The sequence below is a fragment of the Argiope bruennichi genome, chromosome 7 (assembly GCF_947563725.1).
Source record: "Argiope bruennichi chromosome 7, qqArgBrue1.1, whole genome shotgun sequence".
Classification (NCBI taxonomy): domain Eukaryota; kingdom Metazoa; phylum Arthropoda; class Arachnida; order Araneae; family Araneidae; genus Argiope; species Argiope bruennichi.
Window position 1 is genome coordinate 58,085,433 of NC_079157.1, and position 16,167 is coordinate 58,101,599.

The 16,167-nt window shown below is 31.2% G+C and overlaps 1 protein-coding gene across 1 annotated transcript; it reads right to left on the reverse strand.

The window, feature by feature from the left end:
• Window positions 1–864: 864 nt before the first annotated feature.
• On the reverse strand, window positions 865–15,410 carry LOC129976384 (juvenile hormone acid O-methyltransferase-like). Its single transcript, XM_056089914.1, has 5 exons — window positions 15,315–15,410; window positions 12,544–12,853; window positions 8,924–9,134; window positions 6,610–6,754; window positions 865–1,305 (listed from the first exon to the last, which is right to left on the reverse strand). Exons 2-5 carry the CDS (start codon window positions 12,822–12,824, stop codon window positions 1,142–1,144), a joined length of 801 nt encoding a protein of 266 aa, XP_055945889.1. The 5' UTR covers window positions 12,825–12,853; window positions 15,315–15,410; the 3' UTR covers window positions 865–1,141.
• Window positions 15,411–16,167: the final 757 nt, after the last annotated feature.

Consider the following 16,167-nt stretch of genomic DNA (forward strand, 5'->3'; position numbering starts at 1 on the left):
TCACAACAAATCCTGTCGATACTGCTTCATTCGATGGTGGTGGGGTGGTTGGCTGTACACAACAACAACAGTATCAATGGTCTCTACGAAATATTTTTTCTTAAATATGTGAAAAAAAGGGGGGATAATATCACTAATAAAAATATTATCTCCCCTTTCATTGCAAAAAAAGTGTGGACCTTGTGAAATTTCGTAAGCATTCATGCTCAAATTTTTATTTTCCACATACGAATGTTTTATGTTTCTTAAAATAGCGAAGGAAATTGAGTATGTACTTTAGACTCTTTTTTTTCTTACCCGATGGAGGCTTACAATCATAGTAGCAAGATTAGATAACCAAATTTCCTTTATATTAGTGTTTGTATTTTTGAGTTGTTTTGTTTTTTAATAATAAGCAGACTGATAGACGGATGGCCCTTTGATAGATTTAATTCAAAACTTAATGCAGATCTACACATCGGATGCTAAAATGTAAATGCTTTATTTATCTAGTTTTTTATGTTTGGTAGTAATTTTCATTTGCCCTCAGATAAACAGACAAATTTCCCGAGAATAAATTTCGCTCAAAATTAGACAGAAATCTTCAAATTCGGCGCTAACACCACATACCAAATTTCACACGACTAGCTTAAAACAGCTTCAAGCTATCGGTTTAACAGAAGAAAGGTATGTAGAAGTAATTATGAAAATGTGTTTTTTAGATTTATAGAGGTCTAAAAAGTGGAGATAAGTCAAAATTTCGCTTTTTTGTTTAATGATTACAATATTTTCTTGTATATTTTTTACATGATAATGTAAAAAATAAACGTTTAAAATATCGTAGATGTAAGTTTTATTGCAGGAATAAAATTAATATTTACAAATAACAATGCAATCTTAAAAAAATAGTAAAAACAGTTGTATAAAATGGGGCTGGTATCTTTGGAACTTTATGGTATCAGGAAGTGACAGAAACTTTCCTTTACAAAATTCAATTTTCGCAAACTTGAATCATTTCAAATGAAATAAAATCATTAAGAGTTCATTACAAAATCATTTTAACGAACTCGGAATATTTAAACAATAATCTTAAAATAACCACAATAGTCCAATTACACTTCATTTGGAATAGTCTCCCAATGACTTCAAAATATTGTTTGGTTCATAATGGCTTGCCAGCATGAATCCAAAGAGTGTTGTATAAGATACAGAAATTCTCCAAACGAATTTTCCCAAGACGTACGCTCTCAGAGAGTACTTCCTCGGCAAACTCTTGTCGACATTCTTCGGGGATAGAGCTGCATGAACTCCAGTGATGTACATCCTCTAAAAAAGAAAACAGAATTAAAAGTTAACAGTTTGAGTAAGGAATAATTACACGCGAAAAACTAGTTAAAAATTCAAAATTTTTCCACCGACAAACCAGAAGACGAGGATAGATTGCCTTTCTCCCCCCTCCCCCCCTCTCAGTGATATAAGAAAATTTCACTTCCTCTTATTTCCCCCTCTGATTTCTCTTGGGTGTGGAAGATGTTTAGTTTAATTATATTAATGATCTATTTAGAACCAGCACAAGAACTCTTTCGGGACAACCTTCATAATTTTGAACTACGGTCAGTTAACGAAGAGAATTTCTGAGCGCGCAATCCTTTTTTAAATTCCATAAAATGGTAGAACATTGTTCTACGTCAGATTACACCTGGGCCTGAAACAATCCAATCAGGCCGGATCTCCAATGGAATCGGGTTTAACACTTGCATCCACCTGGGCCGAATAAGAAACCGTACTACTATATCACCACAACATACGCCATGTCTAAAACACAACGGATCTCCAATAGAATCGGATTTAAAACTTGCATCCCTCCAGGCCTGAATAAGAAACCATACTACCATATCACCACGACATACACCAGGGTCTAAAACACAACGGATCTCCAATGGAATCGGGTTTAAAACTTGCATCCCTCCGGGCCTGAATAAGAAACCGTACTAGTATATCATCGCGACATACGCCAGGGCCTGAAACACAACGGATCTCCAATGGAATCGGGTTTAAAACTTGTATCCCTCCGGGCCTGAATAAGAAACCGTACTAGTATATCATCGCGACATACGCCAGGGCCTGAAACACAACGGATCTCCAATGGAATCGGATTTAAAACTTGCATCCCTCCAGGCCTGAATAAGAAACCATACTACTATATCACCACGACATACACCAGGGTCTAAAACACAACGGATCTCCAATGGAATCGGGTTTAAAACTTGCATCTCTCCGGGCCTGAATAAGAAACCGTACTAGTATATCATCGCGGCATACGCCAGGGCCTGAAACACAACGGATCTCCAATGGAATCGGGTTTAAAACTTGCATCCCTCCGGGCCTGAATAAGAAACCGTACTAGTATATCACCGCGGCTCAGTGGGAGATGAAGCAATGTAAAAGAGAACACAATTGATGAGAAATTTCCCTCTGTACTGTGAGGAATTTGGCATTACAGAAACAATTGGTGAATAGTTTGGTTGTCGTAGTTTAAAACTAACATGAATCCATAATGTGATAACTAGCACATTTCTTTACAACTTCTTAATCACTCACAAATTCAGTGTATTTAAAAGATGAAACTTTATCCCCCCCCCCACGACCATCTTATTTCATGTTCCGGACATGACTGCTTAGATAGAGAAATCTTTCAAATATAAACAACTTACCGTCATTTAGCGATGGTATGCTTTGCAAATAGTTACACAATAATTATCACTATCATTATAAATATTGATGTTTAAAAAGAAATATAATGACAAAAGTTTAAGCAAATAGGGAACTTTATACTGGATACCTCATCTACAAACTTGATTGCTACCTCCACCAGATCTGTATATTCCTCATAAGTTCAAAACAAGTCAAATTTGCTTTAACTACTATGAATGATAAAAAATACACAGATTCTTGAAACCTTACAGATTGTACAGAAATATACAAATTCCTGAAAATCATTGAAAAACATAGTTTTTCTATAAAGAATTTAGTTAAAATGACTGTATTCTTGAATGGTGATTCACATCTCTAATGCGATATATGAAAATATTTCATTCAATATAAAATTTTCCTTTCTAAACTAAAAAAATTCCTTTGAATAAGTTATATGCATTTTTTTCATTAATAAGTGAAATGGCCTTATTCATATTTTTTTTATTTAATACTAGCCGCCTTTGGCGATCAGCCGGTTCGCCAATCTTAATGTTCGTTTATATTTTAATAATTATAGATTTTATGCAATTCCTACTTTAATAGAATCTTCATCAAAATATTTTAAAACTTCAAATTTAAAAGTCATATAATTCTCTCATAATATTATAAAGGCCTTCAGTCATAACATAATATGTATATCTCTAATTTTCTGTTAGCTCCCGTAGAATTTATGCTTTAAATTAAAGAGGACAGAATTAATATGCAATTAATATAATAATATTTTTTACTGAAACAAAGCATTTTTTTTAATATGATTACTGATAACAGAGTCACTGAGCGTTTAAACTTTATGGGCACTAAAAAATAACTTTCTTAATTTATGTAATATCTCAAGAATTTGTCAACAAAATTTTCTCAGATTCATCACGAACAGATCGATTCATTAACAATGTTTAAATTTAAATGCATCAAACACTAAGAAAATAAAATGAATCATTTAAAATAATCGGTCGAAAACAGGTTTAAAAACACTACTTAAAAAACGATGTACTTAAAACTATAAGTATATATAAAAAATATATAACTAACATAAATACAATTTAATTACAAAAGCATGCAACTAACCTAAAAGTAATTCAAATCAAAAATCATCCGTTGATAATAGTTGTCAAGAATCAGAACACAATGCTCCTGCGTGAATTTTCAACGCCAGTTACTGTAACGCAAATGAGTAAATTTTTCTACGCCAGTTGGGGTAACGCTATGCAGATTACATATTTTTAATTTCCTTTATTCTGTTTTATTTTAATTCAAAAGTACTTCGGAATGAATCTGAAAGATCGATTCATTAACAATGTTTAATTTTAAATGCGTAAAACATTAAGAAAATAAACAGAAATAATCAGCCGAAAAATGTTAACTCTAGCCTCATTAGAGCGGGGAAAAAAAAACTGAAGCCTTACTCATTTGGCGGTGGGGAAAATGGAAGATTTTTTGGCTAAAAAGTTAGTTTTTAATTAGTAATTAAAATTCTAATTAAAAATTAAAAAAAGGGACCCAGGTGCACATTCCCGACCTCTAAGGTATACATGTACCAAATTTGGAAGCTGTAGGTCAAACGGTCTGGCCTGTAGAGAGCCAACACACACATACATTGAGCTTTATATAAGTATAGATAACCAAATAAAGGTGGGAACGTAACTCTATCGGTATTACTCCAGGTATTAGAATTTAATATTTCTCTGGTAGATGGTAGCACATATCAAGAGAATCAGATTTATAGATAATTCAGTTATTTTATAAAAATCAAGATTTTTTTTTCATTTCAGAGGTGTCTATATGTGTTCATGTATTGGCCAGCTTTTTGCCGATTGGGTTAATAGGGGCTGGTGCTTAAAGGGCCGCATACCTGAGTGCCGATCATTCTCAGCACAGCTCAGCTCAACTCAAGATTATTAGAGTTGGATTAAGCAAGGTATATACGCTCCACACATTTGCAGAGAATATTAAATTCAGTTAAAGAATTTAGGGACTACTTTTTTTCTTACTTTGTAGCATTTAAAATATTATATAATTTTTTAAATTATTTAAAATATAAAGCATAGAAAAAACTGCAATCCTATATAAATTCATCATAGTAAGTTTGATGAATCGCCACGTTTTAGATCTTCCTCAACCAGAAAAAAAAATTATCTTTTCGATTTTAAATCGGCCTCTAATGATAACTCTAATACAACAGCAGAAATATAATTTGCAATCATAGCATAAAATCACAGCCATCGGTTAAATCCTAAATGAAATCCGTTTACAAGAAACCTGTCTGTCTGTCAGTTCGTTTGCATGTGAGCATAATAATTGAAAAACTAAAGGAGGCAGATTAAAATTATCATATACCATCATACCATCATAATTGTTGATTTCTATCACATTTTGCACCAAATCGATGAAAGAGTTGACTATCTTTCAGCTTGTCCGTTTGTAAGTATGTGAAAACTATAACTGGAAAATGCAACATTTTATATAGATGAGATTTGCTACTGTTCTTGTCACAAAAATTTTAGTTTATCATAAAATTTTGTTTCCTAATAGGAGAAAAGAACTGCTCACATGATTGTTTTCGTTATATTACAGATTTTATAACACGTCATATTGTACAAGTATACCAGAAAATCGAAGCCATTTTTTTTTTTTAAATTCGAGATCTTTTGATTCTTAAATCATAGTTAACCAGCGGGAGGGGTTTCCCAAAACTTTCTCTCAAACTCGATAATAAAGGTGTTATCCGAGAGGACTCATTGCATGTCATTGGCGCGCAGATAGTTACGAAATTTTAACCCCTGGCTTTAAGTTCGCATTTTTGTATTTAATCCATCGCGTCTCCTTGGCGAATTTTTTGAAGATTAATCCATGGCATGATACAGAAATGCAATTGATTCGTGTTATAGACAACTTTGTGTTATAGATACATTTTTTCAACCGTCTGAAAAAATGATGCAAAACTATACCTATAGTTACAAAATCCCATACCAAATTTGATATATTTAAGTGACTGACTTTTTCAGTTGTAACGTTTAAATTTTCTGAAAGTATAGACCGACAGACTGTCAACCCCCTGTTGGATTTAGCTCAAATGATATGTGTCTACATTATACATGTTATATCTGTATGCAGAGTTTTTATTGATTTTAGTTATCCTGTTAATTTATATACGAACACAGCTGGGCAGACAAACTTCTAAACGGATTTTGCTGAAAATTTTATAGAAATCTACGTATTTGGTGTAAAGACCGTATATCAAATTTCAACTGCCCAGTTCAAAATGTTTTTTGAGTTATCTTTGTCGCAGACAGACATATGGACATTTTTCAAAAATGCATTTTTCGAACTTAGGGGGTTCTAAAACGTGAAGATTCGTCAAAACCTCGAGTGTAAATCTTTTGACAATTACAATATTATACTTTGCATACGAAAAAGTAAAACTTTGACCAATTTTTTTTTTATAGTCGCGCCTTATTTTTTCAAAGATTGGCCCACCCCATGTATACGAATATGTCAGTAAGTTTTAATAAGGCTAAATTTCGTATTTAAATCCGTGCCAATCATCCTTGCAAGGTATTTGAATAACAGCACTTTCAACAGTCTTCCAATTTCTTTTATCATAGCCCTTTTCACATATCATAGCATTTACCTATGGAGTCAGTATTATTTCAGTAAAATATGATTAGAGATATGTCTATAGGGATGTTTTTATCATAAATCCTTTTGTACATAAACATCCACAATTTTTGCATATAAATATCCATAGCATTTACCTATTGAGTCAGTGATATTTCAGTAAAATATGATGAGAGATATGTCTGTAGGGATGTTTTAATAATAATCCCTTTTGTGCATAAATATCCACAATTTTTGCATATAAATATCCATAGCATTTACCTTTAAAATCAGTGACCTTCTTGTATATTACGATTCGAGGCATGTCTGAAACAGTAATTTCTACAAATCCAATAAAATGCAGCAGACTTCTGTAATAATCAGCTGTAAAACGGCTTGTATGTGACTCAGGAATTACATATCTGCCCTAGAGAACATTAAAAGACATTAGGTGAGGATAATTAAACTGAGGATAATTAATATATTAAAAATAGCCGTCTTTAGCGACCAGTCTATTGACTTTCCTATATGTTAGACTCTTCGTATAGAAAATGTATTTATATAAAATTGTACCATGTTGTTTGATAAGATTAAATAATATAAATTTAATGAAATCAGTGCATTTTATTGTGCAATCGAATTAAAAAATATATAGCACAAAATAAAAACGGAAGTGATGATCCTACTTCAAAGTTAATGTTAAAATAGAGAAATTTTTAAAACAATTTTAATATTAAAAAAAGTAAACCACTGGATGGCTTTATAGAAGAATGAAATTAATTTCTATTTCATTATATGAATTAAAAAACTATCGCATATTGGGTGTAAAATTAAATTTTAAAAGCACAATAAAATTAGACCAAAAATTGGATGGAAAGAAAATTCGAATAATTGATAGGGTAATTGTTTTGAATTTTAAGAAAACAATTATTTTCGGGGCATAATATACTCGGAAAATATAACTTAAAAACACCAAAATCTTGCTTAATTTTTGAGTAACATATTCCAGTTAAATTTTGGATTTTGAAAAGTTAACTTATTTTCTCCTTGTTTTGAAGAGCGCATGTTCACTTTCAAATTTCTCCAAAGATTAGAAGTAAAAAACTGCGGGTTTGTGTGTAAGAAATGCAAACGAACGTTCATCTTCATATGGATATAAATATATTCAAGAAAAATGTAGCCAAATTTGTCGTAAATGCAATAAATCATTTCTCAAAGAGTAAATTCAAACTTAAATAAACCCAAGATGGTGGCAAAATATAGGGAATAATTTTCCCCTTTTTTCTTCCCTTATTTGTAAAGCATTATTATAGAAATGCACGAAAGCTATCTTTACTATTTATAAACTGCATGATATGAAAATCGCTCAAAAGCTCTACAAAATTGACCGTTATATTTAGTGCTACCAGATTTGGTACGTTTTTTACATCCTTGATGGTATCTACTCACTGTGAAAGGGATTTTCAAAATTTTATTTTTAATTAATTAAAATTTTAACTTCTTTCCTTAATAACTCTTAGTATATGTGGCATTTTTATTATTTAAAAGAATATATTTAATGATATCAATTTAGTTACCATGCAATTAAAAAAAATTTCGCAATTTTTAACAATATATTTCAGATTTGTAATGAAATTCCGACCGTATTCATTAATTCATCAAAGATTGCAATCACATTATTTTCTTCCATTATTGACAAGTTAAAGAAAAAAGATCCTATTTATCATTTATGTATTTACAGGAAGTAAAATTACAGCACAAAAAGACAAATTGGAATAGAAAATAGATTTGCTTTTTTTAATGACAATATGATGCCATGGGATTCAGCTCCATTACGAGAATTCATGTATATATTACCGTTAAAGTATGAAATCCGTTATTTTGTAGAATACCTAGTTATTCTATGAAATAACTGATCGTGTCCGTTAAGGTGTAATACTCTCTTGTATTTCATGGTTTAACTAGTTATTTCATAGAATAAAGATCTGCAGCCCGTTAAAGTGTAAAATAATCTATATCATATATCTCGCACGACAAATACATTTACCTTTTACCCCTATTGCATTTATGTTTTTGTTTGTTTGTTTTAGAAATAAAAAATGTTTTTGTTTTAGAAATAATGTTATTTGTAATTCCAAGTGTCATTTTAGTAATCCTTGTTGTAACAAATGGCTTTATGGTACGTTTCCATAAATACCATTCATACGCTGCATAAATTAGATAAATTGCTTCTTTATCATTTTAATTGTCTATCATTAGTTTAATTTCATTTTAGATAAATTGTTTATTTTACACTTTAACTGTTTCATTAGTTAATTTATAGAATACCTAGTTATTTCATAGAATAACTAGTTAAAGTGTCAAATTAATAACATATTACACACTTTAACGGACACGCTCAGTTATTTCATGGAATAACTAGGTATTCTATGAAATAACTGCATTATATACTTTAGCGGTAACATATACATTAAACAGGAAGAGAGCAACAATTTCATACTAATTAAGGGAACCGTTAGTATGAAATTTTATGAGTAAATAATTAGGAATCAATATTTAATTTTACGAGTGAAAACCAATTAAGAATTGATCTTACTTTAAAGTATTTTCTCCATCTATCCCTTCGTAGGACTGTATCGACAAGTTCATAAAATGTTGAATTAATTGTCATTAATACAAGCATATCTCCACCTCGTTTTAAAAGTCGGAAGATATTTTCAAAGGCTTTTTTCTGATCTTGAACTTCATCGAGGCAACGAAGTGAAACCACTTTGGAGACCTTACCTTCTTTGTTCATTAGAAAATCCCTAAAAAGAAATAAAAGGATTTATATTAAGTTTTTATTTCGAATGATTCGTGTCATGCTTATGAATATAGAATTTTATAATCGTATTTTCATACACTTCCTAATTTGTGCAAAAGTGAAAATGTATATTCTCGGTGATATTGTTCAATTTTAAAACAATATTTGATTAAATTCTGCTTTCATGCAGTGGCACCATCTGTTAGTGAATTTAAGAAAAACTGATTTCAAAATTATCTAATATTTTTTATTAAAAGAAGAAATTTCAGTTGCAGTGTTCAATTAAAGAAGAAATTTCAGTTACAACATATATAAAAAAAAGAATAAAAATTATAGGCAATGAATAATAAGAACATTAAAAATTATATTAAGTAATATGTGTGCATAGTTCAATCTGAAAGCATTAAAAAAGTATACTTGTAATTAAGAATCTATGATATCTGAAAGCTAATTGTACAAGAGATTTAAAACATAAAAAACATTAAAAACAAATTATGAAGTTAAAATTGAATGTAATATAATTAAACACATTTTAAATTTAAAAAGTGAATACAATAAATTATAATAACGTTAAAATACATATTAGAAATACAATAGTTATAGGCATTTGAATTTTTAAAATGAAACGCTATGTTATAAACATCAAGTTCATTAGAGAACTTGTTAAATATATAATATAATTTATTCAATGGGAATTTGTGTTTGAAATTTAATTACATGGATAATCTCATATAGTAATCTGTTGACTTTAAATGCTCTGGTCTGTACAATAAAACGTACAGAGCTTAATATGTCACCGCAATCAATTATATTACTGGTGAATTCATAGAAAAAAAAGAATGCAAGAAAGATTGCATTGGTAGCTCAAATTAGGAAAATCAAATGCATAAGATAAACCGAAAATATATCATACGATTTTAGGTTTAGGTTTAGATTTCTGGCGCAAGATCCTGTTGCAAAATATGCTGCGCCGAAATATATCATACGAATAAAAGACGGTGGCGTAGCGATGAGAGAATAAGTTCACTATCTATAGATGTTCTGGGCACCGATCTTGCGGGATATCATCGGAACAAAGCTTCAATGAGATCATAGGGCCGTGGTGGCCTGGTGGTAAGGTCTCGGCTCGTGAGCCGTAGGGTTTCAGGTTCGAGACCCGATTCCATCGAAGAACCGTCGTGTAAGGGGGCTTGTTGCATGTTAAATCCGTCAGGCCAAATGTCCTGCCGCTGGTGTGGTGGGGAGAGGGGGATACCAGCTCAGGTGTCGTCCTCGTCATCTGACCGCGGTTCAAAATGACTAGGTATGTCCCAAAATAACCCTAGTATTGCTTTAAAAGGGGACGTTAATATAATAAACTAAAACTCAGTAAGATCATATCTTTATTTTTATTTATTATTACTTTTTTTTTTTTGATGAAACTAGCTGCTTTTGGCAAGCAGCTTGTTAGCCCAAATTATTAACTTTTGAGGCTATTAAATATTAATATGGAATGAATATTTGTTAAATCTTACATTGTTATTTGATAACCCAGATAAACATGAATTTAATTGAATACGTCAAAACAAATTATAACGCGTACAGTTTTTAAAAAATATATGTATACTACGTATATATATGTATAACAGAGGAAATGAGAATCCTATTCCGGAATTTATGTCTAATTAATCGCCTTTGATGACTAGCTGGTTCGCCGGAGATATTGGTTGCATTTAATTTCAAATTTAGTTTCAATTAAACGGTTTAAATAAAACTTCAAATCAGTGATTCCATCAAACTGTCAGGCATTAAAGCCGCGCTATTTTAATAGTCTTACGTATGTTATGTTCATTAAACATACTGACTTTTCGGTACTTTGGAATTATTCCGTCCACCTGTCAACGCTCGTGAAAATGCGCCAATCCTCGCGAAATGCGCCAAAGGACTGGCGATTTTTGAATATGCGTAGAAGCTACCTTTTGGCGATAATATCGGGTTTGACGAAAATAGTCGGCGGGATAATCCCAAAGTATCGATTTTTCTAATGGAGACCAAACTCATGACATCATAGAGCTTTTATGTTCCGTTCGTTTCTAAATTTATTTAGTTTTCATAATTTCACTTTTTTTTACTCGTTTTTTCCCCCGCCAAATTGAACAGGGCCGATTTGTGCTTTAAGTAGTCCAAATTCGAATTCCGATTATGAGTGGTAGTCAAATTTTTATAGGCCCTTCATTAATTTGAGTTATTTCAAGTTTAAAAAACATACATTTATAATCGGTATTTTTCTCTTTATGACGATTGATAATTCTCCACAGTCATTGACAATTCTCTGTACTGTACTCTTTTCAATACTTTATTTTCTCTTAGTCGATAAATTTTCATTCAGGATTTTTGCCTTTTATAAGAACTTTGAGGAAAACAAAACTGATTTTTATGTTTCCGTAATATTTTTAACGAACATCTTCCACTGCAATTTCGCCTGTGCAGAGCAGTTCAGTGTAGAAGAAAAATAAATGTATAAAACTTATTTTTCCTTACATTTTTATGAAAGAAGTATATAAGAAAAGAAAGTTTTGCAATCGTAAAATATTTCTAGGCGTTGACGTAAAAAAAAGCGCCGAAATTTCGCTTAATTGCATGCAAAATAAAAAGCAATCATTCAAAAGTGCATTTTTTTTCTTGTACCAAACAGTGCTTATATTTCCTCCTCAAAATAATTATTTCCCCTCACAAACTTCGCAGTAGAAAAGAATGCATTTTGTTACTACGCATGCGCAGTAACAGCAAATTAGAACTGAGTTAAACGCAGCACTTTGAGAAAAAATTTTCCTTTGCGAAAAGAGAAGCTTTCCAGTTTCCCTCTTTGTTTCTCCTGGATAATAAAAGCTCTAAAGTGCATTAATCTTGATAAAAAGTTCATAAAAATAAATCGGATGAACTGGGCAACTCACATATTTAGAATGGATGATGATTGCATATTTAAAAAATTCTTTTACATAAACTTCTAACAAGTAGGAAAAGGGATAGACCCAAAATGATATGGATGGAGTCAGTGCAGATAAACTTCCTGGCTATCCAGGAAAGAAACTGGCATACAAGTGTCAAAAATAGAATGCGGTGGAACAGAATTCAGAGGAAGGCACTGGACCACCCTGGGTTGTCTAGCCAAATATGATGATGAAGAAGTGCATTAGATCTTTGATGAGTTTAAATATCATGCAAGTCATGTTTCCAATAAAGCATAATTAGGATTTTATGCATTCACTGAAAAAAAAACGGTCTCTACAGTCTCGTAATACTCATGTATGAATTGTTTGCCCCTAGGTTGGTTGGTTTGATATTTTATGGCACAAGAACCAATATGAAGGTCTGCCCCTAGGAATACTAAAATTGTTAGATAGTGAATTCAAGCCAGTTATGTAAACACTTACCAGTCTGTGATATCAGCTTCCTTAATTTCCAATAATTTAGGTTCGTTATATCTGTTGAAAAATCGGATAACTTCGGGGTCATTGTCAATACTATATATTTGGTCAACATTAGCGTAGCGGCTACGAATGAAATTGGTTGATATATGGTTGATGCCACAACCAACGTCTACTATTAATCCTTTTGGACCTTCATGACTCCATTTATATTCATTGAACTGCATTGAGTTGGCAAACTTGCATGTTTCTTTAACGAAATGAATGTATAACGTTTCAGACAGCATACTTCATATGGCATAGGACATTAAAAGCACTGAAAAAAAATGAATATGCATGTATATTTCTTTATACAACTTTTATTTAATACGTTATTGTAATATTCATATAAGAGTGCTTATTAGGTTGATGTTTTATATTCAAGCTAAATATTTGTTTTTTATGGCACCGTGACGACTCACTCACTCACTCACTCACTCACACACACACACACACACACACACACACACACACACACACACACACACACACACACACACACACACACACACACACACACACACACACACACACACACACACACACACACACACACACACACACACACACACACACACACACACACACACACACACACACACACACACACACACACACACACACACACACACACACACACACACACACACACACACACACACACACACACACACACACACACACACACTAACTTGATGATTGACAACTTAGTGTAATCCCCAATTCAACCATCAGGGTGAAACCTTGACATCATAAGAATAACAAAGCTTGGCGATCTCGACATAATAATCTGAAAATCGCAATAAAAATTTGGAGAATGTAGCCATTTTGGCGAAATTTTGGCATCTTATGTATAATGAAGCTTCGTGTCAAGTAATCCCATTATCTTGGCGATCATGATAAAATCGCCAAGTAACCCAGAGGACCGCAAAACTAAACAATTGAAAATTGCAATTTACTTGTTGAAAAAAAAAAATCTTTCGGAACATTCTGCATGATATACTGTTGGACTTAAAGTTTGAAAATTTGATACAGAACATCATCTCAAGAACTAAGTGTTCATTTACAAAAATTAAAAAAAAAATAATCAAAAATTAAAAATTATTTAAAAATATATTTATAAATAATTTTATTACAAATTAATAAAATAAAAGAATTCAATATTAAAAAGATTCAATAATTTTAACGCTTTTCTTTAATAATATTGGAAAATATGGCATTTAGCTTGCAAATGGTCACTAGGCTGAGAGAACCTGTGAGCAACTTGGTTAAAAAATATGTGAATTGCGGAACAAGTAAATTTTTGTACAATTACAAATTCTATAAATTTTAAAACATTAGGATAGCATCGACACTTTATCAAACATAACCGATCAAGTTTCTATCTGTTTCATCACATTAGCTTTTTATTACGATATAAATGCTAATCTACTTAATCTGATCTGAAACACTGATCTACTTACGCTTCTACTTAACCACTTGCGGTAGACGTTGTCGGTTACGCACGTCGAGATGTTTTTGTCACAGAATCGCCAAAGTTTAGTTTGGTTTGGTTTTTTGGGGACAAGGGCCATAGACTTGGTCATGTTGCGACAGACTAGGTAAAATTCTTTCAAGTTAAAATTTCGAAATTCATTGGCATACAGCATCTCCAATGACTTGCTACATACGTCAGCTGGCAATTATCACAGATGTAAAAATGATACTCGTGACCTGTCGATTGAGATTGTTTGCCGAAACCCAATTTACAGGAGCACAGTCTTAGGTAAAAAATGAAATCATTAGAATATATAAATCTTTTTCCGATTTCTATAAGGTATCAGATATTTTATGTGGCCTCATTTCGAATTACAATGCACTATTTGGACACCGCGATTGGTTAAATAATATTCGATACAAACGTGACTGCTATGTAGTCACAAGGCATAATAAAAAAAAATATAGATTCTTATAAAGTTATTAAAATAATAATACAAAACTAATAATTATTATCAAGTATTAATTGTTAAATTAAAAATGCTTTAAAATTTCAAACTAAATTGATCAATTCGTTAAAATAAAGGTCTCAAATGCTTTTTCTAGGATTGTAATGTGTTAAAATTCGTCATTGATCAAGATTCGAATTTAATTTCGAACACCTTCAAAAGTTTTTCAAAAGCTTGAAAACATGGAACATTTTTATTTGAACAACATGGGGATTATATTACTGAATGTGTAATAAGAATCTGTACAATATTGTACGTCCAAACATATGCACTCATAAGTAAAATCAGAGCTCTATCCAAGCTCATTTTCTTTGAAGAAATTCTATCAAACAATGATTATGGACGTAATAAAATTTATTCCAAAACAAACAGAAAAATGTACTGCATGTAATTAAAACTCCCTTGTTTATAACAGATGATTATTTATTTTTTTTATACCTTACGGCTTTATTACAACAATTTATAATTTATATTTAACAATTTGTTATAACAGCATATGAATAAAAACATAATTATATTTTAACATTTTATTACAGCTGAATTTATTATGGAGGTAACAATGCATTGTATATCAGTTTACTGAAAATAGGAAAGTCTCACATGCTCTTGTTATTATTTTCCGAAAAGAATCAAACTGTTGAAAATCTATATAGATTTGTAATTACTTCTTTCTTTTTTTTCTTAAAAGATTAATAAAATGAGTTTAAATACCATTAGATATAAATGCGATATCTGAAATATTAGAAAACTTACCGATCAGATTAAAATCAGAAGATTTGGTTTTTGTAAAAATTATTTCAAATAAACTTAAAAACGTATTCGAGCAAGTTACCATAACGAAACTTGAACATCCTGTTATTCTTATAAAATAAGTTGAGTTGTAATGTTTTGAGGCATATATTTGGCTTCGAATACAAGCACAAGGAGCATGATAGCAATAGTAATTTTACGGCAAAAGTCCTAGAATTTCTGCATGCAATTACTTCTTTCGCTAATAAAAAAAAACAACCCATATTAATGAATAAATTATCCGTCTTGAAAACACTATAGCCATCAAATTTCCATCCCAAACATACCATCAATTGTTTTTCCCAAGAAATTATGAAAGTCATCAACAAAATCATATCCGTTGAATTCACTGGATCCCAGGACATTCTGGAATCACTGAAAAGGAATAAATCCATTATCTAGCTTATTCAGCCCTGTATTTATGCATATTTAAATAGATATCGTATGACGACCTCGTCCAATATTTTTAAAAATAATGTATAAATCTAAACAGAAACAACATGGAGGGATTTCAAATATTCTAAACGTTTTGTGCATTTTAGTAGTATCTAATATCATAATGTTTCCGCGCTTCTGAATCAAAACTAATTTATTTAAATACGAACTAAATCTGTTTCCTACTGCTATATTTGAAAACAAGGTTGAGACTTAAGAAAAATTATTTTTCAATGAATAAATTATGGAAAATAAAAGAAACTATTTAAGATGGGAATTTCAATGCACCCTCATTTTATTTATCTGTAATTTTAACCTTTCTGAAAAAGCAAAAACAAAAATAGTCATCATTATGAACTTATTTTTTCCACACACATAGGGT